The sequence below is a fragment of the Mytilus edulis genome, chromosome 3, assembly GCF_963676685.1.
Source record: "Mytilus edulis chromosome 3, xbMytEdul2.2, whole genome shotgun sequence".
NCBI classification, from domain to species: Eukaryota; Metazoa; Mollusca; class Bivalvia; order Mytilida; family Mytilidae; genus Mytilus; species Mytilus edulis.
The window spans coordinates 72,139,275-72,163,157 of record NC_092346.1 but is presented as its reverse complement, the minus strand read 5'-3'; the positions used below and the strand labels follow the sequence as shown (position 1 = coordinate 72,163,157).

Sequence of the window (23,883 nt, the reverse complement as noted above, 5' to 3'; positions counted from 1 at the left end):
CGGTTTTCGTTTGAAACCCGAATTTGTTTTTCGCTTAATCGATATATTACTTTTGAAAAGAGGTATACTTCTGTTGCCTTTATATGACTATTGAACAGCGAAATGCTACTGTTGCCCTTATTTATATTTATATTTTTGACTTTTACTCTTTACTGTACCTGATGATAGAATACCGACGTGCAATTATATACTCGAAAGTTTAAAGGAAAGGCGAAATGCCAAAGGGACATTTGAACTCATTGGTTTAAAATGAACTATCAATACCATGGTAAGGAAGTAAAAGACAAACGACCATTCATAAAACACAACATAAAAAACTATATACTGTGTAACAAAAACCTCCCCAAACTCTAGGGTGATCCAATGTGCTCCGGAAGAGAAAGAAAATCATGTTTTACACGAGGCACCCGTCATGTTCCTCATATTACTAATTACCCGGTGATAAGTCTCTTCGGTAGGTCATATTCTAGGAAAAGGGGACTGAACTCTAGATAATTGGAACATATACGTTGTCATCTATGGAACAGATATTTTTTTATAACGGTTAACCAACTCTTGATGACGTCTGTAAAATTATACGCATTGGGTGATTTCAATTTCACTTCTTGGAACTCTTAGTTTACTAGCCTCCTTGTTAACCAACTGTCAAGGAAATCAAGTTCGAAAATACTTGTTATGGAATATTAAATGATAATTCTTATATCAATGCATATCTATTAATACTTGAATTGGATTGGTCAAGTAGAGTTTTTCTCTTGGTTTACACTTCGATAAACCAATTTTCCGAAACTACTTTTGTAATCTATTCATGCGCGATACACATTCTTGCAGGGATACTTGGATTCTCAAGTTGAGATTATAAAACAATTGCATAACAGTAGTTTATAATCTAATGCATATTTAACCAAAAGAAAAGAAATAAAATAAATGCACTAAAGCTTCGAAAATGAATAAAAATAAAATTTAAATAAAATTCCGGGAAATTTCACGAATGATTTGACGAACTCACGTCATGGCAAAACACGACGTCATACGATTGAAAACTTTCAGACGGAAGATTATTTCGTTACTTTTACGCTTCAAATTCGGATAGTTTCTAATTAAAATGAAGTTTTTGAGGTAGGTGCTAGTTCATTTTAGATTCTGTTGCATTTATCAAACATTTATGTTTTTATAGAAGTTGTAAGTTCACAATTGGGTATATGAAATTATCTCTTTGGTGGTAATTTTTGGGTTGTCATTTTCTAAGTCAAGATAATAGACATACATCGAAGGGATACATGCGTTCAATAGTCACCAATTTTTGAATACGAAAACAAACTGTCAACGCCTTGACTTAAAAAGAAAAAGACAGACAAACAGACAGACAAACAGACAAACAGACAAAACAACAATACACAAAGCACAAAACAAAATATTGAAAACTAAGACTGAGCTACACGAACCCCCACCAAACAATGGAGGTGATATCATTGATTCATAAGATAAAATGGTCAATTCAGATAAACAACTATTTACAATTATCTGCTGCAAACTAATCTAATCTTTATTTGGTCTTAGATATATAATCATTTTTTAAAAACATTCACAACAGGATCTGAAAATGCGGCATCATCTAGATTTGAGTTTTTTCCCATTCTTTTGATCTTTCGAACATACAGTGCAAGCAGTACGCATACTGTTGTCAAACAACACACTATGAACAACAAAACAAACAACATTGGCCAAACTTCTTTTGATGAAAGACAATCCCGGCTTACAGATTCTTGGCGTGGCGAAACATCACTGGAATCTGAAATATGATATATTCTTATTTACTGTAGGTTTATCGATGTGAGTAAAACATATATAAATTTAGTTAACAGACTTTAAATAGAAAAATAGATATGCTGTAAAAGTACTAATAAGCATTTCATACAATTACTATTGAATTTATATTTTTAAAACTAAAGCAACTAAGGTTTCATAAACTATCACAAAAGATTCACTTTGTGAAAAGACTAAATAAGTTTTATTTTATATTCTTTTTAAATATATATTTTTGCAGGAAAATATACTACAAATACAACGATTTTTAAATCTCTATAACAATTCCTAAATTATCTAAAAGTAATGTAAGATATATGTTCCTACCTTTTAGCATTATCTACTCTATTGGTTCTATTCCGCTGTATCAATTGAGATGAAGCAAAATCCCTTCTCAGCTTATATAAGAAATGATCACGACATGCAAACGAGTAAAAGAAGCTTGAAGAGCTCATAAGCGAAGCAACATGCGAAAGAGGAACTCGATTAGTCAAAGGCAATATCAAAGTTCAGGAATGCCAATATATTAGTAGCATATAATTTTAAGCAAATGTACATGTTTTTCGATTATCCACAAAAACAACAAAGATTGTATTTAATACTTGAAGATCAACAATCTACTCTGAAGGTTAAGATATATCAGAATACAGTTGTAAAAGCTATTTGTTTTTTTAAAAGATGCATTCAATTGATCTGTTATTTATTCTTATTCAATGAAGTTCAATAAGAAGTAGATAGTAGAAGTTATACTGAAATATACTATGAAATGCCGAATGTAACAATTGAATTGGTTATATTTGTGTGTTTAATAATTTCTTGACTTTCCACCAAATATAAATTGTTTAACCTTTAATAAGGCTCGTCTCACCACATTGCCCCAAGGATAGGAAGGGTATTTATTTTTTATATGGTATTCAGTTGCCTTGATATTATAAACCTTTGGTACACTGTGATAACCACAATGGGTTTGCAGAGGGATTTTCCTGCTTTAACTTATGTGTTGTTTTGTTGTGATGGTTTTCATTGTCAGTGTTGGCTATATCGGCAGTAGTATTATTTATCTTCATGAAAACTTGTCATAAACACAAATATGTACAATCGGCTATGTTTTGTACTTGGAAATGTCTAGGGTTTACATTTTCCAGTACAGTATCACACTTTTTACTGTCTTAAAGCTCAGCTTATGGGCAAGATACATTTATAATGGAACAAGAAAGGATCAACTAGCTTCGGATGTAAATTAGTTCACTCAGGTTCTTAGTCGTGTTTGTGTCTGTTAGTCTTACAACCTCTCTTTCGGCCATGATTTCGCCTGGCTATCATTGACCTAAGAAGTTGGAATGTCCTATTTGTTTATTTTAGTTTTTTTATGGACATTTAATGAAACCAAGATAAATTTAAGAGAGCGTCCGTAGTAATGCCTAAAATATCACAGCCGGAGAATACGTTTAAAGAAAAATATAAAAAGGAGAGTAATGAAGCAACGTATATATATAGTTTTGAAGGATTATTGAAGAAAATGCCTGTGAATGTTATCATTATTCATGCGTGATAATTAAGTTGTAAGATCAATTTTTGACAGATTTCAAATATTTAATATTTCCCGAGGACTAGTGTTTATTTTACAATTTAAACTTAAGAAGAACTGATATTTCTTTATCTCATTTTTTATAAAAATAAAACGATCAGCTTGTAATGAATCACTTACTTATTTGACAATTGTCTCCATTATATCCTTTTTGACATGCGCATTTATAAGCATTCATCTGATCGGTACAAGAACCTCCATTCTGGCACGGGTTACTAGAACATTCATCAGTCTCTGAATTTAAAATAAACAGACATACTTATTTTATGAATAGTCTTTGTTAATTATAATTTATAAAATGAGGTAAACGCTATCCACACTCAAATTAACGTTGTTAAGAATCGAAGTTATCTACAAGACATTATATTTTTGTTACTTGTTACCAAACACAACATTATATAAAGGATGAGCGTATGATTTAATAAAAGACAAGGGGGAGAGAAAGAGTAGTTCGTAAACTTAAGGAACTATATTAATTATACCCCATAACATCTTGATATAACTGGAAAGGTCAAGAAATTTTTTAAACAAGAATGTGTCCATAGTACACGGATGCCTAAATCCCACTATCATTTTCTCTGTTCAGTGGACCATGAAATTGGGGTCTTAATTCTAATTTGTCATTAAAAATGAAACGATCATATCTTAAAGAACATGTGTACTAAAAGATAGACGAAAGATACCAGAGAAACAGTCAAACTCATTAATCGAAAATAAATTGACAACGCTATTGTTAAAAATGAAAAAGACAAATAGACAAACAATAATACACATGACACAACATGGAAAACTAAAGAGTAAGCAACACTAGGGGTGGTCTCTAGTGCTCCCATTCTAATAAAGACGATACACGAATGCCTATTATAATACATGCAAGTTTTGAAATGTGTTTCTAAAATAGTTTTATATTACCTGCATCGCAATTAACTCCACTGTACCCAGGTAGACATGTACACATGTATCCATTAACTTGGTCAGTACATTGTCCAAACTTACATGGATTACTTACACACTCGTTTATATCTGTAAAAATAATTTCAACTGTATCGTATAAAAAATCTAAATATTGATATGATACAAATGTAGGAAGAAAAATACTGATGAAAAAATCTGAATTTTAATCCTTTTTTGCCGGACTTAATTTTGAATAAAAATAGACAATAGTGATCATTTATACATTTCGCGACTTCGTTTCCTTGTATTTCTTTTTATCCCCCAACATTTAATGGCAGTTGTTATCTTATAGTTTGTTTCTGTATGTGTTGCATTGTCGTTTTGGTTTTTTGTTGCACTTCGTTGTTTCTGTTGTTTTGTTGTTTTCCTCTTATAAAAAAGGGACGAAAGATACCAAAGGGACAGTCAAACTCATAAATCTAAAACAAACTGACAACGCCATGGCTAAAAATAAAAAAGACAAACAGAAAAACAATAGTACACACGACACAACATAGAAAACTAAAGAATAAACAACACGAACCCCACCAAAAACTAGGGGTGATCTCAGGTGCTCCGGAAGGGTAAGCAGATCCTGCTCCACATGTGGCACCCGTCGTGTTGCTTAAGTGATTACAAATCCGGTAAATAGTCTAATTCGGTAGGTCATATTCATGAAAGGGAAGGGGGTTGTAGTTACGACGTAAGGAACATATCCGATATCATTTGTGAAACGGTTATTCCATAACGGTCAACCAACTCGTGATGGCGTCCGTAAAATTTACGAAGGGATGATTTCAACTTCACCATTTGGAACTCTTGGTTTAATAGCTTCCTTGTGAGCAGCAAACCTCTATCAAGAAAATCATGATAGGAAATGCAAGCACGGGAATATCGTATCAATTGGGAGATATATACCCCGTATGCAGGTGCTGCTGGAATGTTGCTACTTAGAAATGGAAAGTTCACAATTGGAAAGCTGAAATCATCTCTTTTGTCGTAAAGTTTTGTTTTCAACCGACCCTCATTGTCAATTTCTAGATGTAAGTCAAGATATGAAGCCGACTTAACTGTATCTGTAGTATCCTTTATCTCTAGTTCGATTGGATAGATGCGTTCCACATAGTCACCAAATTTTGAATTGTTTAGTGAAAGAACATCATCTATATAGCGGAAAGTAGAGTTAAAGGATATTGCTAACTTCTTATCTTTCTTCCTAAGAAGTTCCTGCATGAAGTCAGCCTCATAATAATAAAGAAACAAGTCGGCGAGTAGAGGGGCACAGTTTGATGTTTACCTCAGTTTTAGTTTGTTACTGGGATGTGTTTTCTCTCATTCGATTTATGACTTTCGAGCAGCGGTATACTACTGTTGCCTTCATTTACTATCTGTTTGGGTACATGCAAATTGATTTTTTAGTATACAGCTTTCTTTTCGACAACTAATCAAAAACCTTTAGACGCAATTAGCTCCGTTTAGAGGGTGTTAAAATTCTTATTATGTCCTTCATGTTAGTTCACTCATATTATTATTATTTCTAATTACAAATCGTATAAAAACATGTCTATTTGACGTGGTAACTATAATTTAACTAGTAACTTTTTAATAATCTTCTACAAATGAACGGGAGTGATACCAATGATATTCAAACTCATATGTTGCGGTCAAACTGACTAGAAAACGACGAAAAGACAAAAATCTACAAAATACAACAAAGAAAACTATACTTATCCAACACTAAACCCCACAAATAACTGGGGTGTTCTCTGGTGCTCACACTATAAATTCCAAAAATGTTATGATACAAGTTCTATATTTACCTATTTGACAAGTCACTCCTGAGAATCCTGATGCACATATACACGAATAACCATTTACTTCGTCTGTACAGGTGGCACCATTAAGACATGGGTTACTCAAGCATTCATTGATTTCTAAAAATAATAAATAATATTGTATTTTCTTTGTTTGATAAAAATGCAGAAGCAATTAATATATAAATAATTAAAAGAAAAAGCAAAAAGGACCAATGTATAAAAAAGGAACGGAAGTATTTCTCAGACAACACGCAGAACCATTATTTATATTTGTTTCAAATTTTTATGAATAAGACCTCTTACACCCACATAAAAAAGGTTTGGTAACAACCTACCAAGTATCATTTATATCCTTCAATGCAATCAGTTGTTATGTATCGGACATAACCTTTTATAAAAACGGACCAAAGATACTGTGTGTTGCAGCTTTTACTACTTTGAAGTTGGTTAGTGCTTTTATTGTTAATAGTACTTTTCTTAAAAAAACAAATTCCTTCTTAAAGACGTATACCTTCTATTTGGTCTATAATTGTATGCGACTGTCATACAAGTGAGAGGTTCAGCTAGCTATCAAACAAGGTTTGAGTAGCCATTTTCTGATGTAGAAGGTCAGAAATATGACAGCTGCTATCCATTTTTGGATGTGAGCTTTTTATTTTGTCATTTGATTAGGCATTATCCGTTTAGAATTTTCCTCGCATTTCGTTTTTTTTTGTTAATTTACTTTTTACCTGACTGACAGTTGAATCCTGTGTAACCAGGTGGACAATTACAGGTATAACTATTGACGCCATCTTTACACGTTCCTTTGTTCTGACATGGATTGCTGCTACACTCATCGATATCTGTCATTAAAGTTGAAAGATATTGATGAGAAGTTCAAATTTAGTTTTATTTGAACTTAAACAATATATTTTATTTGCCTATTATGTATGAGCAAACTGAAAAGATATAAATTGAGATAAAATGCAAAGCTATACTCAGATAACAAACAGAAGTGCAAGATATTGCTTTCACAAATGTATTGGATAAGAAGCTATGTTAGGCTATCGATGTTCTAATAATGTTTATGAAGCACGTTTATAATTTCAGTGCTAGAGTTTTCACCAATTGTATATGTTATATCTCAAAACAATGATAATAGCTATGCTCCTTTTGTGTTTGTTTTATGAGCTTATCTTATAATTTCTAAACTTCCTTTGAAGTTAAGGTGGTATGGGAGTCTAAAATAAAAATGATAGAATTTGTTCATACTCTACCAAAATGTAGTATCTATTGATATATGTTGAAAAATGTTATAAAAATGATAGGTCACCGCGCATTTTCTCAAGCTACAGGGCGTGACAAAATGACAAATTTATTATACAGGAAAAACACAATTTTGTGATTAGAAACTAAACAAAATGATAGAATTGTTAAATACTTAAGGAAAAGATAGCTTTCAGACAATGCTTTGAGAATATCAAAAAATAAAGATAGGGTCACCGTACGTTTTCCCCGGCTAAAATACAAAATAGGAAACTTCCATGTAGAATCCTTCAGAAAATGCACTGTTTTAGAGTTACCTCCCCTTAAAATGCCAATTTAATTTATTTTTAAAAACAACCAAAATGAATCATCATTTGCAAAAATGTCAATATTTATAAGTTATATTCTTATAAAATGGTTCTTTTAAATAAAAATTCACATTAAATATCTGCATTCCTGCATCAAATTTTGCTAACTTGATAAAAAATCTGGATCTTTGGTTCTCTGTTTTTTACAATCCAAGATGGAGGAAGACACCCATACCACCTTAAGACTATAAAATGTTATAAATTCCAATTCAAATGATGTAGACAATTTTACATTTTCAAATATGTACTTTAAAGATTCTTCCTATATTACCTATATTGCTATGCTTACACAGCTGATAGAATTTTAATTAAGAAAATATAAGGCAAACTTTTACTAATAATCTTAAATGAAAAGTACTAGAAGATATCATACATACCAAAAGAATGATGAACATGGCGAAGGATAATGAAACCCGTACTAAACCTCTGCTTTAAGTTTTTTCAGAATCAACCAACGAAAAATTTAATATAAAGCCGCACATTGTTTGATTTTGTGAAAGAATGGATGATCTTAAATCTCATAAACATCATTCATATTAACATAAATGATGATATGCAGATGATGACAAATGATAACATATAAAATGAAATACAGCTTTTATGAAAAACAAAGATCAGATATATAGATCAAAAGACAAAGAATATAAAACTAAGAAACTAGGAGTATAAACTTAGAAACCTTCTCAGCTCCGCTTTCAGACGATGATCTCCATGTCTTTATTAACACAAGCTGATCAATAAACTCAATCATTTTCTGATAAATACAGTTCAAGTTTCAAATGATAGTTAAAACAAATATTGAATCAATTTGAGTAGAACATTTGACATAAGTAACTAATGTTTGAACTCTACTTTTTATAATAAAACCGGATATCTAAAATTATGTCGTTGCACCTACCAATCTCACAGCTTGTTCCATTGTAACCTGGATTACATGAACACTGAAAGGCATTGAACAGATCTTTGCATGTTCCACCGTGCTGACATGGGTTGGAAGCACATTCATCTATTTCTGTAAAACAAATACCTTTATCTTTATTTTTTGTTTTATGATTATTCTTAGTATGTTATTAAAATACGTGATTTGTCCTCCAAAATTAGAGAGACAAAAGAACTGTTTTATATCTTATTCGTTTTCTTGAAGATAACCAAAGACGATAAAAACAGTTTTCCAATTGTCAGTTCCCTGATCTTAAGTTGTTATACATCATTGGTCCTAGTCTATAAAGTAATTGCATCTCAGTTAGTAATACAATCAACAGTAAAGAGAAGTTTCGAGTAAAATTGTCTTTTCAATATCTATAGTCTTGCCATCACCCATTGAATGATCGTTACGATAGAACACTTTTTCAACTAGCTAGTGGCAATTTAAAAAGTTAAACCACCTTTAAAATCAATCTAACAAGAGAAGATTAATATTTAATTTCAAAGTATTTAAAAAGTACCTGAGTCACATAATTTCCCTGTATATCCAGGACAGATACAGTCATAATTTTGTGTAGATCCTCTCCTGATGCATGAACCGTTGTGATGACATGGTGTACTTGCGCATGGGTCATGATCTGAAAAAAAGTAATAATGGTATTGCCAAATTACCTATAATAATAACATTGATGGTACCAATTTTCCTGCACCAGATGCGCATTTCGACAATACATGTCTCTTCAGTGATGCTCGAAGCCAAAATATTTGAAATCCAAAGCTTATATAAAAGATGAAGAGGTATAACCAAAAAGGTCCAAAAAGTATAGCCAAATCACTGAAAGGAATCAGAGCTTTGCGTGAGGGAGATACATTCCTTAATTTATAATGATTTCTAACAATTTGTAACAGCAAATTTTAATAACACAAAAAAATCCGTATTTTCATGCCAGTAAGTACCGAAGTACTGGCTACTGGGCTGGTGATACCCTCGGGGACTAACAGTCCACCAGCAGAGGCATCGAGGCATAAGTAACGATTGAATCAAAGCTGTAGGACAGGTTCTTACTTCTGTCACTTTAAAAAAAAATATATCATCTGACCAATAGCAACATGTCTTTACTGTTTTTGTAGAGTTTTCCTAAACATGGTGAATTAATAACAGCCTCTCTGTTACCACTTAACCAGACTATTCTTTAATTATAAAAACACAGTGAATATATTATTGGCGTCCAGAGTCAACAAACTAGATTCAATCCCACTTGGTTCATTAGAATCTTTAGGTCTTCTATTATAATGTTTATGTCTGTTGTTGATGCCTTTAATTATGCATCATATATTGAAAGTAATACCTCCTTGAATGAGTATTCATAATGACGCCGTTATTCTCGTCAATATAATGATTGAAATTTTTTATGTATCCTTTACCTAATCCTTTAAATTCAAATATCAAAATTATGATCCAATGATATAATTGCTACAAATATTCTGTGAATAGTAGGATCAGTTATTGCTGATTATTATTATTATTATTATTATATTTTTTTTATAAATAAAGCAAAGTTAGGCTAAGGAAAACGGTGTTCTTTTTCTTAATGCATGTTTCGGTCATATGGTTAAGCAACGTTGCCTTTTAAAGTTGTAATTGATCTGAATTGCTAAACAACAATGCAACAAACGCAGCGTCTTCATACTCAATTTTGATATATCATTGCTGATCTGCTTTTTCTGCTTTAAGATAGAAAACTCACCCCATGCAATATAAGTAAAACAGTATGTGTCGCTTAGTTGCCTAAAATGAAACATATGCACATTTTAATATACATTTTACCGACTCAATAATTCACAATTTTTAATTAGCGATATATTGCTATCCCTTTTTTTCTAATTGCGAAAAGATCAGTTACAGCTTCTATATTGTTTTTTTTTAATGGAACAATTTTTTACTGAAATAAAGATTGTGCTGAATAGAGGGATCTCATCCAACTTTGTTCTGAGTGGATGTTGAAAATTGATTTTTATTGTATTTTGGCGCTCATAAATTTGTGACGACCATAAATGTATGTTACATTGTTGTTCATTATTAGGATCAATGGATAATGCGAAACATCAACTAGGTATAGAAAAATCATTCCAAAATATAAAAAAAAAAATCTGAAAAGGGGTTTCAAACTGGATTTTCTTCTTTTGGAGATTGCACGTTCTTCAGTTCATGTTTGTATTGAATTGGGTTCGAAAGACCAAAATTTATATATATACATGTAGTAGGATAAGAAGAACAATTTTAACATTTATCTTCCAATTATATAGAAACAAGTTTTACAATTTCATAATGATGTTAAATTAAAATGTAATCAGGCATTTAAAGATAAAACAAAGGTTTTTTTTCAAAAGGCAAAGTTTATTGTATCAATTGTAACTATAATCTGCGCTTAATAAAGGCAACAGTAGTATATCGTTGTTCCAAAGTCAAATATCGATAGAGAGGAAACAAATCCTGATTACAAACTCAGAAAGAGAGATGCAGTCTGGTTATACTGTTAACACTTTATCACTATGCATTTCCAAATTTTTCTCGGTCTTGTGTAGAAGTAATATGATAATATAAAATAGGGGTGATTGTCTTGTACAAATAACAGATTCGTATCAGTTAAACATAAGGTTTTATGTAATATTATTGAACAAGATGCTAGTAAGTCCTTGTCGATTGATTGATTTGGGTTTAACTGCCACTTTCAACACTACTGTACTATTTCGTGGCTTTCATAGTTAATTGGTGAAGGAAGTCAGAATGCTCGGAGAGATCCACGGACATTCGGTAGGGAAACAAACAATCCTAGTTAAGAGTCGAGGGCACCTGTCACGTGCGGGATTCGAAATCACAATATCAGTGTTGACACAGACTAGTGATACAGCCTTATCTGATCGAAATTTCACTGATGTCTTAATTAACCTATATTGTTGTTAACTAAGTCATGGGGTTTGTAATTTTCATTTTCTTTAGTATGTTTCATACCCTTGATCATCCTCGGCCATTCCACAAAGAATATTGTCACCTTTCTGGGCAGCTGTAGGTGTCCATTTGAGATCCCAGTATACAACACCAGGGTGTTTAGAGTCCTTGAGTGGTCCAGTGTATGTCATTCCAGGAGGACTTGTTAATGATATGCCTATCACTCTATATGTAAAACAAAAAACATGGATTTTTTTAAGTACATAAAGTCATATATCAAAAATATAATAAATTGCTTTTGCATGCTATTTCAACTGCAAGGACGTTTTTTCGATTAAAGGGACGATTTTGTTATTTGATATGATGTTTCATGTTGAAAACATGTGCTGTCTTGTAAGCAATCTTACCTCAAAACGTTGCTGATTTGGTATTCTTTATTTCACATTAAATTCTTTTTTTTTTAATTTGAAATTGAAACGTAGTCATTTGCTAACATTATTTTTGTTTTGTATTCGATTTTTAATGGAAATGATTGTTAATTGCAAATAAGAATTATCATTTCATATGAAAACATGACCTATCTCGTGATTACATACGTTGATTTTGGATTCCTTGCGTTTGAAGCATACATCTTGGTATTAACACTGGCATGGGCAGGAATTGCAATATGACTACCCTGGACAGGTGTCGGAGGAACAAATATTGGTTTCCAGTTACAATCTAGTGGCTTGGATTTGACATGAATTATGAACTGTAAAATACATCCTTATCGTAATATCAATGTATTGAAATAACTGTATATTTCTTTATATTCTACTAAGAATTTTCTCATTACATTCATGTTTCAAAAATTATTATAATTGTGCTATTTCTGAATGTAGATATCGCTGAAAAGGAACGTTTTGTTTGTCTCTATGAATATTACACTCACTGTTTAGTCTGTTTTTTGTAGTGGTATTCATTTGACGTGGGTCCGTACTTATATATCCCGTTGTTGTGTTATGGTTCTATAATTTTTTTTGTTATCTTGATATTCATGTGTGCTAATATCATGATATGCTTTTTAAGTATGCCATTTTATGTTTCCTGGTTACATATGTCGTGGCTCCGTACTTATGCAGCCCATCATTATGTTATTGTTGTATAAATTCAGTATTCTTGTCTTTCGGTTTTGCTTATGTTTTTGTCTGTGTGCATTGTTTTGTTCCTTTCATGCATGTGACGTGGCTCTGTACTTATACAGCCCGCATTGTTTTATGGTAAATGTTTATTTATATATCTGTTTGTTTTATAGTGATAAAGTTGTTAACACAACGTTGACTGCTGTATCCCATCTTTTGTCATTTTCACCTATTATGTCTGTTTGTTTTGTTCACACATTGTATACGACTGTCACATACATGTAGGTGAGAGGTTTAGCTAACTATTAAACAAGGTTTGAATCACCATTTTCTACATAAGAAAATGCCTAGTCATGAATATGAAAGTTGTTGTTTGATATGTTTGAGCATTTGATTTTGCCATTTGATTAGGGATTTTCCGTTTTGACTTTTCCACAGAGTTCAGTGTTTTTGTGATTTTACTTTTGACTGACGTTGACATCTCGGGAACAATATAAGAAAAACACGGAGTTTGCCAAAGAGGATTGAAGGTATGATGATCGTTTTTGGGATGTTCATATTTTTTTAATTTTAAAGCAAGACATGTGTTTTCTCTGTGTTAAAATCTGTCAATTTGTTTGTGGTATTGACAATGTCATGTTTTCTTGTATTGTGTATGATGTTTAAAAATAAAGAAAGTTTTGTGCGTTATTATGAAAATTCTATGATACGTTGGTGTTGTTTTGTATGCACTTATTGTTATAATTAAGACAATTTGGTATGAGTACAATGAGACAACAATTCATTTAAGTCACAATGTTTAAAAAAATAAACAATTATGAGCCAAAGTACGACCTTAAACACGTAGGCTTGGCTCACACCGAACGACAAGATATAAAGGGCCCCAAAGTGACTTATATAAAACAGTTCTTAAACGAAAACCAACAGTCTAATATATAAAAAAAAAAACGAGTAACACTTATGTACAAAAATTGAACGAAAAACAAATATGTTACACATCAACAAACGAAAACCACTGAATTACAGACTCCTGACTTGGGACAGGCACATACATACAGAATGTGGCATGGTTAAACATGTTAACGGGATCCCAACCGTCCCCTAACTTTGGACAGTGGTTTAACAGTACAACATAAGAAGTATGTTTTAAAAGTTTACCTGGAGAGGTACTGCTGTTATTGCAGTACTAGTATTATAAGAGGTATTTCCTATGAGCATTGGCGCCTTTGGAAAGTCCTCTATTGTCAATGCAGCAGCATACCAACCTCCGTCCTTGAAGTTAGTATTGTCAGCGTTAAATGATAATGTACATGTGTCCTGTAAATGGTTTATAAAACATGTAGATATGAAATAACTTTTGTGGAGAATCGATGCTATACTAGTGGCTTTCAAGAAAATGTTTTAAAAAAACGAAGACCGAAATACAACTATAACTGAACGTTCAGAAAACAATCATATGCGTATTAATATATATTTGACCAGATCGACTCCGTATGCTTGTTAAAAAAGCTATGCTGAAATTTTTAGTTGTACTTTATAATAGTTACATAGATGAGTTTATTAGTTCTTGAATTGTGGAATTGGTTCAGAAATCACAAAAAAGACAAAACACCAGTTTAAAAAAAAACACCAAACATTTGAATTTGAAATGCAAAGTCTAAATTACAAGTGCATTACATGCTTTATACATAAAAACTTAATTATTAATATAAAGCTAACCATATTTTAAGTGTCAAGATTTTTTTTTTTTTGTAAAACTCTGAGCTAAAAGTGAGGTAAAATCACTGTATGATAAATTGTCAAATTCGTAAAGTGAAACTTGTCAAGTGAAGTTGTAGTTACTTTACCTCGTCAAGTGTCGCCACAGGAACCGCATTACAGATACTATGACATTCTTCATTGACAGCCCAGCGACATCTCACTTTATCCCCATCGGGATCCACCATCGGTATCTGTATCGCATGTTTGCATTGAAACTGCAGCCTAAATGTTTAAGTAAGGGTTTTTCAAATAGCTTCAATTTGCGGAGATATCAAGATTCCTTTATGAATATTCAAACCAGAGGTTCCGAAGGGCCTGTGCCGCTCTCCTGGATTTTTGTTTACAATTGATGCATGCAATATTGCAACCATAACACTTTTGATTTAGTTTCTGATATATAAGCCAAATCTGCATTTTACCCCTATGTTCTATCTTAAACCATGCCGGCCATGTTGGTTGGTAGGCGGTGTCATCAGACATATTTAAAACTCGATACCCTAATGATGATTGTTGCCTTTGTCTCAGTAGTTTTAGATGAGAAGATTGTTTTAAAAGATTACAAAAATTGACGAAATCATTGTTAAAATTGGCTTTAAAGGGTCATAACTCCTTAAGGGATCAATTGACCATTTGGTCATGTTGATTTATTTGTAGATCATACTTTGCTAAACATTATTGCTATTAACCGTTTATCTCTATCTATAATAGTATTCAAGATAAGAACCAAAAACTGCAGAATTTACTAAAATTTACCAATTCAGAGACAACAACCCAACAACGTGTTTTCTGATTCATCTTAAAATTTCAGGGCAGATATAAGCCAAAAACTGCATTTTATCCCTATGTTCTATTTCTAACCATGTCGGCCATCTTGGTTGGCAGGTGGGTTCATCGGACACATTTTTAAAACAAGATACCCTAGTGATGATTGTGGCCAAGTTTGGTTAAATTTAGTGAAGAGAAGAGTTCACTTGGCCCTTTGGGCCAGGTGAGCTAAAAAGTTGACAAACTTCAATTTGGCTTATTAAAGGCTGTCGTGTAGCTCATGCATGGAAAATTTTCATTATTATTTTGGTTATAAATAAACATTACTTTTCTACAGTGTTTACATGTATCTGAAAATCTAATGTTATGTATAAAAGAAGATATTAAGGATATCGAGGTACCAAGAACCAAAAAGACTATAAAAAGAAGTAAATGTATTTGGACCTCAACTAATAAAATGTACAGGTAAGTCTATACATATCATCCAAGACTTGTCGTTAAGTCTAATACTGTAGTTAAAAAAAGAGAACTCATCGTTAGAAATTCTTGCATGGTTAAATCATTTGCTCGTCTCTTTTTTAAATCTTACTCAACGTTAAAAGTTGACTGTCGTTATCTAAGAGAAAAAAAAAACACTTTCTTAGAAGAGAAAACCACTATCTTATACCATTATTGAATACTTGTTTTGTCCTTCCGATGCTACCTAGACAAAGAAAGAAAACAATCTGCAGATAAAATGTAGCTCGACTGACAGACTCGTAAAAAGTGACTCCCCCTCTACATTTGTAAGTCTTTTAGAGAAAATAAAATCAACGACAAAGACATTTGCATTAACTTTGAAGCAGGAAGTTTGCATATGGTAGTTCTGTTAAATTACTGGAAACACAACCAACTGCTGCCAGATTTGTAAATGATGTGATGAATGTATCGCATCGTTTGAAGTAAAACAGAATGAAATAGGGCTTTAAGGGTCAGATTGGCAATGTTTTAGGTGCATTGATTATTTGCATGCGAGAATAACGAGGCCAGTAGAAGACGAGGCAGAAACACTCGTGCGTCCATTGCTAAAAGTACAAATAACTAGTAATACAAAACTTAGCAATCGTACACTACAGTTTTTACAGTCGTTAACTTAACTTACTCATATAATGGTTTACTAGCTGTAACTGGGCTTGCATTAGGAAGACCAGTATCACTCCGCTTTCCTAAATTAACTATGGTTTGAAGATTCCATCCTCCATCAGGGTTACCCGTCTGGGAAAATGGTAGAGCAAGATTCATCCACATAGCTCCAGTATAACTGTTAATAATTCAAATACAACGCACATTTTACTATTAAAAAGGCAATTCCTTCTTAAACACAATTTATGCCTGACAAATAATAAAAAAATATATGTTTACAATTAAAAAAAAATTGAAATACACTTTAAAAATAAGAGTGAATGTGTTTCTTTGACAAACATAAACCATTCGTTTGTGAAAGAAAAAAATATGTAACACTTCATAGCCCAAATGTGTCAGTGCGGAGAATGGATTATATATCACTGATCAGCCCTAAAGGTGTCGGTGTGAGGCAGGAATATAAGACCGAGTGGTCCGAAAGGTGTTGATGAATATATCATAGCGATTTGTTCGTTATATGTAGCAATATTTTGTAACGTCAGTCAGTAATTATCGTAATTAATAGTCGTCGGCATCAAGATATTTGCAGCGTTCGCCTAGCATGTAATAATGTAAGGTAAAACTTTTTTAAGATTTGTACTGTTTAAGTCAATCTAGAGTTAAAACATTACTATATACGTGCTAGATCTCATACACATACGGTGTATACCCAGTTTATATTTATAATTACCTAACTACAAAAGGCCCTTTTTGCGCAAATGTATAATTGAAACTCTTCTCTCCTTGTTCCCAGTCTTCCTTTTTAACGGCAGCTGTACATGTATAGTAAACTGGACCCACAGGTGGTTTACCTATTGCACTGCAACCACTAACACATTTCCAAACTTTTTCTCCAATAAATTGTCCACTAACATATTGCCCTATTTTGTTTTCTGTGCATCCTGGCCCGGCTCCATATCTCCATGCCATTTTGAATTTAAATTCAACCTGTAATTTCGCAGTAAGAATAAAATTAGAAATTGGACAGTGGAACAGTAACCAAAGGAAAAAACGTACGGTCTTCTTCAATGATTGAAATTGGAAATATAAACAGGATACGACATCAGTATGTTTTTATCTTTGATTTTGCTTTGTTGGAAGGTCGTTAGTTTTATTTTTTATATTTTGCAAGTAGTATCAGAAAGATCAGAAACAACAATTTAGAGTGTTCCTTTTGATTTGTATTGAATTTGTCCATGTGATAACGACACGAGAAACTTCGTTTGAATATCAATTGAGAATGATAGATTTAAAATTTATATCTTGATTAAAAAATGTATATTGGATTAAAAAAAAAACTGAATCATTAAATCGTTCATCACTGGTGAATTGGTGTTATCTATAGATGAGAAACAGTGTGTACTATTGTATGTATATGTTTGGTTTTTTTTTTAAATCTTACTCAATACGTCCTAAAACTTAATTCTAACTATGGAAAAAATTTAAAAAATCACTATTTTGTCTTTAAAAATTTGAAATTCAGACATTCAGAATTATTTTTACAAATATATCATGCTTACAAGGGGTATTTGCCAAGAATAAGTTACTTCAAATTTCTTCAAAGAGAAAATATGTGTCAGTGATTGAACATTTCAGATTTATTTAATGTTGCAGCTTGTATCCTCTTGAAGATACGATACATGGTAAAGCTTCTTTTCCTTTCCAAAAGATAATTTAGTTTATCTCCTTGATGTTGACGTTCCTTTGACTTCTTATAAAATGTACATTTTCAGTTGCTTCGAACCCCCAGTGGTGACTGGGGAATGGAAATATGGCAACTCTTGATCTTCCTCCGACCGACAGTAAAACACTTGCCAAAGTGGGGCGTTCATTTGGCCGTGTACAAGTAAAGAGTGCCTTGCTTTCATCAGCCTCTATTACACGGGATCGTTCTATTGTAAAGAATTGTAACGTTAATTTGATTTCGTCTTGAACATTCATGAACTATTTGCCACTGGACGTTAGGCATTAAAGAATCATCAATCAAAAGTTAAATAACATAAATTCAGAACTCAAATGGCAAAATGAAAAAGCTCAAACTCAAAAAAACGAATTAATAACAGTTGTCATATTCCTGACTTGGTACAGACATTTTTTATGTAGAAAATGGTGAATTAAACCTGGTTTTAAAGCTAGCTAAACCTTCCAATTTTATCAGAGTCGCATTAAATTCCATTATGTTGACATTGCTGTGTAAAAAACAGACATAATTAGTAAAATTGTCGAAAAATTGGGGTACAGCAGTCAGCAACTTATTATAATTTTAATTATTATGAAAACAAAGAAATAAGTAACAGAGAAACGCATAAAGGCATATAGACAAAGCGCATTAGCAAAATGAAAGACAAGAATACACAAATTCACCATAGCACAATATCACAATGACGGGATGTATAAGAGAGCCACGTCATATGTAACAAATTGGTTGTTTCGATATTCGCGTGTATGCATGCAGTAACGTCCCAATATCCAATGAACGTACTATTTTCATCAATTATACTTTCACCACAGGAATAACCATATTATTAATTGATCAACTCGTTTATAAAATTTTATCTTCAAAAAGAGTCATTGGTTAAGGAAGATGTCTTTAACATGAGTTCGACATTAGTACAAATGTTGCTCCTTCATTGTGTCTCGTTGATTAAGTGAATGAACATCAATGTGCAAATTTTTGGTTTTATGTCAGTGTAAAATGGTTTTTTTAGCATTGATTGATAATCTGTGCTTGTTTGACCAAGGCGTTGTGTCTCTCTCTGCACACGTTTGCGACCCCCCTGTGTAAAACAGAAGTTTCGCACCACATATTAGAGTGATGACGGTTGATTTTTATATTATCAAGTAAAAAGTATCAGCTTGATTTCAGTTACTACGAGTATTATTTGATATGTTATTGTTTATTTATGATTTTATTACATTTATCATACCATTATTATACTTTATGCTTGTATTTTCTTTCTGTATATTCTTATGTGTACCCTTTGTTCCCCTATTAGTCAAGATTGGAAAGTGAAAGAATGAGATTGCAAGGAGATGGTTTAACCTGCAACTTGCATATATGTTTTCTCAAGTCATAAGCATCGTTAGAAAGACATATCTTGGTTTTGTTATTTTGAGACTTTGGTGTTGATGACAGACCTTGCATAGTATCTGTTTAATTTACATTTACTGGTAACTTTTGACACTTAAAAAGAATAAATGCTTGACATATTGCATATTCATATGTGTAGTAGTGCTGATCACTTCATATTTTTTCGACTTTGACGTATACTCCATATATCTTCTCTTTCTTTTACTAATATAATTGAAAGTATGTTTACTATTTTATATTAAATTCAACATTTGTGTATTAACTGTAGCCTGATTATATTTAAAGGTCATGAAATAAAATCTATTGTTGAAAATTAATAATACGCATTAGTTATATATAGTGTCCAAAGGAAAATAATCTTAACGACGATTGTCTTGTGTTGTACTGTTAAAACAAGTATCTATCTCACATTCGTAACCAGGAGTGTCATATTCCCAAAGAAATGCATGTTTAGCGCTTGGGTTTTTTTTTTAAAGTACTCTCCCTTAACCAAGTAGTTGTATAAGTAAAACTGAGAATGGAAATAAGGAATGTGTCAAAGATCCGACCAAACAGCCGAAAACAGCCGAAGGCCACCACTGGGTCTTCTACACTGCGAGAAAATTCCGAACGTGGAGGCGTGCCCCAGCTGGCCACTAAAACATGTGTACTAGTTCAGTGATGATGGACGTCATACTAAACTCCGAAATAAAATTTAAATCATACAAAGTGTATACTAAAAGAAATTTTATATCACGAGAAATTAAATTTGACTCAGCTTTACCATTGGTTTAGTGACCGTGAAACAGATAACGGCAATTGAAATAGCATTAATTAGTAATTCGCCAGTTAAGCTAAAGCTTCCTATACATGGGAATCTAGACTCCATAGTTTACTTTTAATCTATATACACCATGAAACGGGACTGCATAGTTCCATATGAAACAATTCGTTCTTAAATAATATTTCTACAATGAGTCGACAATAGCAATTAATTAAAATGTTTAACTGGAATTGAAAGGAGATGTCACTATAAGAATTTAACATGGTCATCAAATATTATTGTTCATAGAATATTATCAAAATACTATATTTTTAAGGTAGTTTTGAAGTGCATGACACTTCATCTAATTGTTCTCCTCCATTACTTAGCATCATGCAAAGGATATTCGTAGGTTGTAGCCACATGGATCCGTTTATTCTACCTATTTTTAAAATTAGTTGTATAGCACAATAACTTAGTTTTAAGTTTGGATGCATTATTTGAATGGATTTATTTCATTTATAGTTTCTGGTTTTCCTCTTTTTTTCGCTTGTCCTGACTTCAGCCTATTCTCAGTCTTGGTGCGTTAGTTGGTTTGATTGTTTTCAATAGACAAAACCAATTTAGAAAATCGTAAGTATAGGTCGAATAAAAAATAGTTCATTCCATTGTCAAAAAGAAAAACAATGAAACAAAAAAACTTATTAATAAGGATGAGCAACAATTAACAAGTGTCTATTTCAAATTCCATGTTCTAAATCGAACGTATGAAAATTAAAAAAAGCATTTAAATAACAAAAAAAAAAGGCTGACAAAGAGCTCCCAGAAACTTAACGCCCTAAAATGGCAAATTTTAGAAACTACTAAAGTACAAACAAGAACTGCTATTGTGAGGTTTCCTAATTTGGGAACAACACATTAAATTGTGTTGGGCCGTAAAAGTATTTTACATCTCGATCAAGAAAACAACAAATGGTAAATAAGAGTGTACAAATACATGTATGTGGTAGAGAAGAAACAGTTATCTCAATTACATCAAAATAACAGACGTCAAATCAAAGAATAACGATAATAATCTTAAATTTACTTTTCAATTGAGGGGTAAAGCATGCCTTTGTGTTATAATATCAGCCACTGTATGTCCAGGTAGATTTTGTACAGCAATGAATTTCATAAACAGTTAAAAACACGATCTTGTGTGCAATGCCAAGTGTCAAAATTGTGTAGCAAATTCCAATACATGCATAGAAATACACCTTTACAAACAACCAATGAAGCGTAAATAATACAATATTAAATCGAAATATAAATGATAGGAGATGACTCGAAGAACAATATTTTGTTAGAATACTTTTTAAAACATATTTTTTTCAAAGCTCTGATGATTCGTGTTCATTTCTTTGAACGTAATTTTAAAGTGACAGCTCAAAGTTGAGGTAAATTTTTTTCGAGTTTAATACAAGATTTTTTTAAAATTAAATCAAAACTATCAAAATTTGATCAAAACTTCAATTCATATTGTTTTAGTGAACCGCCAATACTTATATCTATACATCAGATCGGAAAAATTGTTCTGATTTATTCCAAGTGACGAAATGCTATATATTATGACTATTAACATACTAGTCATACTAACCTTTTCATTATAATAATAAGTCTATCGAAATATAACTAGATAAGTAATCAGTGTTTAAGAATAGATATATATAATTTTTAAAAAGTTAACAACGGTTAGCTTACTGTGTTTCCTCCAAGAGATTTCCAACTAATTGTTCCTCCTCTGAAATGGGATGCATGGTTACTTCCAACCAAAAGTATTAAGAACCAAATAACTTTCATGATTAGTAATTGTTACATATGTTACTTTATTTTGTATGAAGCGTCTCCATTAATGAAACAGTCAACTTATTCTATTTTAATTTTGGCAATATACCCCATTGTATCCTTTGCCATGTCACAATAGATATAATTTATTAGAAACGACTTGAAATATGTGTTATTAGTAATATGGATTTATCTCTTTAATTCTGTCTCTCTCTCGTTATTCAAATGATATCTAGAATACATAGATACATTGAAGTAGAACAAACATAATAAGATTGAAAGCTATCTATCCCGTCTTTGATGGTGTTATGGTGCACGTGTTTAAAGTTCCTATACAAGTGCTTGATCTCTCGGTAAATATTCTTTTGCATTTAAGGTCCAGAAACTTTTACTTTTATTTGCAATGTAATGTTAAGAAGCAATATATTTTTAAAAACCGTTAATAACTTGTAAGCAGACCAAAGTATATCCAGATGAAAAGTTTGTGTATAATAAGTATATTTTATGTATGTTTTGAACTGTCCATGCAAAGGTTTTGAAGAATTGTTTGTTTGAAATTGAATGGTTTTAGTGATGTCTTAATGTATTCAAACGAAGGCAATATATCATTACTTTTTAAAAATGTGATTTTAATTCATTGTGAAATAAAACAAATTAATTTTCATTTTTATCCCGAATTAGCACCGATTAAAGGACAAAAACGTGTTTTGAAATTTAACTTCCTAATGCCTACTGATGGTAAATATAATTAGTGCCTTAAAACAGAATTGCTACATTTTCTTTTAAAAAATTATTTGGACAGCCATGACACAGATCGGAGGCATATTTTTTTCAACTTTTATATAATTTTCATTTTCCTTTTTTTTATTAATATATTTACAATATATTATTTTCATTTTCATTTTTTTTTATATATATTCACAACTTCTAGTAGGCCTATATAGATCTTCACTTTAAGTATACCCGACGAATAAAAAGTTCGGTCGTTAGTTTTTTTGTTTGAATTGTTTTACATTAGTCGTTTCAGGGTCCTTTTTAGCTGACTGTGCAGCATGGGCTTTGCACACTGTTGAGGGTGGTGACGTTAAATCTATATGCATGAAATGAGAAGATATATAAAGTATGATGTGTGCCAATGAGACAACTCTCTGCCAGAGACAAATTGACATAAAACGTAATAAAATGCAATGTTTCCCCATTTAAATCCGAAAAGGAGGAAGATATATATTTTGCTTTAATATAAAAAAAAGTTTGTCGGGAATTACAAGTTAAACGGGTCTTGCTTATAAAATTCAATTTACTAATAGCGGTACAATTAGATAAAGAAATGAAACGATTGTCAGAAAAAAAGGTTAGTTATAATTCATCTCATATGTTTACAAGCTTTGTACGATGTGGAGAAGTATATAGCCAATGGCACGTTTTAGGCCTAATTTCATTTTTATTTTCAAGTTCTAAACATATGAATCTTATTGCAGTGAAATAAAAAAAAAATCGAAGTTTTACGCTTCCCAAAGAAAATTTGAAAAAAGTAAAACAAGTCTGTATCACATAGTTTTGTAAGACAAAATGATTTTGTTATGACAGAATTGAATTTTGTACAAAACCACAAGAGTCCAATTGACAGCTGTTGCACTGCAACCACTGACACATTTCCAATCCTTGTCGCTTATAAAACTTCCGTTAATATTTATCAAAGGTACCAGAATTATAATTTAGCACGCCAGACGCACGTTTCGTCTACATAAGACTCATCAGTGACGCTCATATCAAAATATTTATTA

The 23,883-nt window shown here is 31.8% G+C and overlaps 1 protein-coding gene across 1 annotated transcript in view; it reads right to left on the bottom strand.

The window, feature by feature from the left end:
• The window catches only part of LOC139517338 (neurogenic locus notch homolog protein 1-like), an 82,759-nt gene extending 60,577 nt beyond the window's left edge, over nucleotides 1–22,182 (bottom strand). The window contains exons 1-14 of the mRNA XM_071308271.1: nucleotides 22,016–22,182; nucleotides 17,134–17,390; nucleotides 16,423–16,581; nucleotides 14,603–14,738; nucleotides 13,914–14,072; nucleotides 12,231–12,385; nucleotides 11,698–11,859; nucleotides 10,433–10,473; nucleotides 9,206–9,322; nucleotides 8,659–8,772; nucleotides 6,876–6,989; nucleotides 6,148–6,261; nucleotides 4,307–4,417; nucleotides 3,515–3,628 (exon numbers count right to left, since the gene is read on the bottom strand). Coding sequence (XP_071164372.1) covers nucleotides 3,515–3,628; nucleotides 4,307–4,417; nucleotides 6,148–6,261; nucleotides 6,876–6,989; nucleotides 8,659–8,772; nucleotides 9,206–9,322; nucleotides 10,433–10,473; nucleotides 11,698–11,859; nucleotides 12,231–12,385; nucleotides 13,914–14,072; nucleotides 14,603–14,738; nucleotides 16,423–16,581; nucleotides 17,134–17,390; nucleotides 22,016–22,114 — 1,852 coding nt within the window. The 5' untranslated portion in view covers nucleotides 22,115–22,182. The remainder of the gene's footprint in view (nucleotides 1–3,514; nucleotides 3,629–4,306; nucleotides 4,418–6,147; nucleotides 6,262–6,875; nucleotides 6,990–8,658; nucleotides 8,773–9,205; nucleotides 9,323–10,432; nucleotides 10,474–11,697; nucleotides 11,860–12,230; nucleotides 12,386–13,913; nucleotides 14,073–14,602; nucleotides 14,739–16,422; nucleotides 16,582–17,133; nucleotides 17,391–22,015) is intronic.
• Between the last annotated feature and the right edge of the window lie 1,701 nt (nucleotides 22,183–23,883).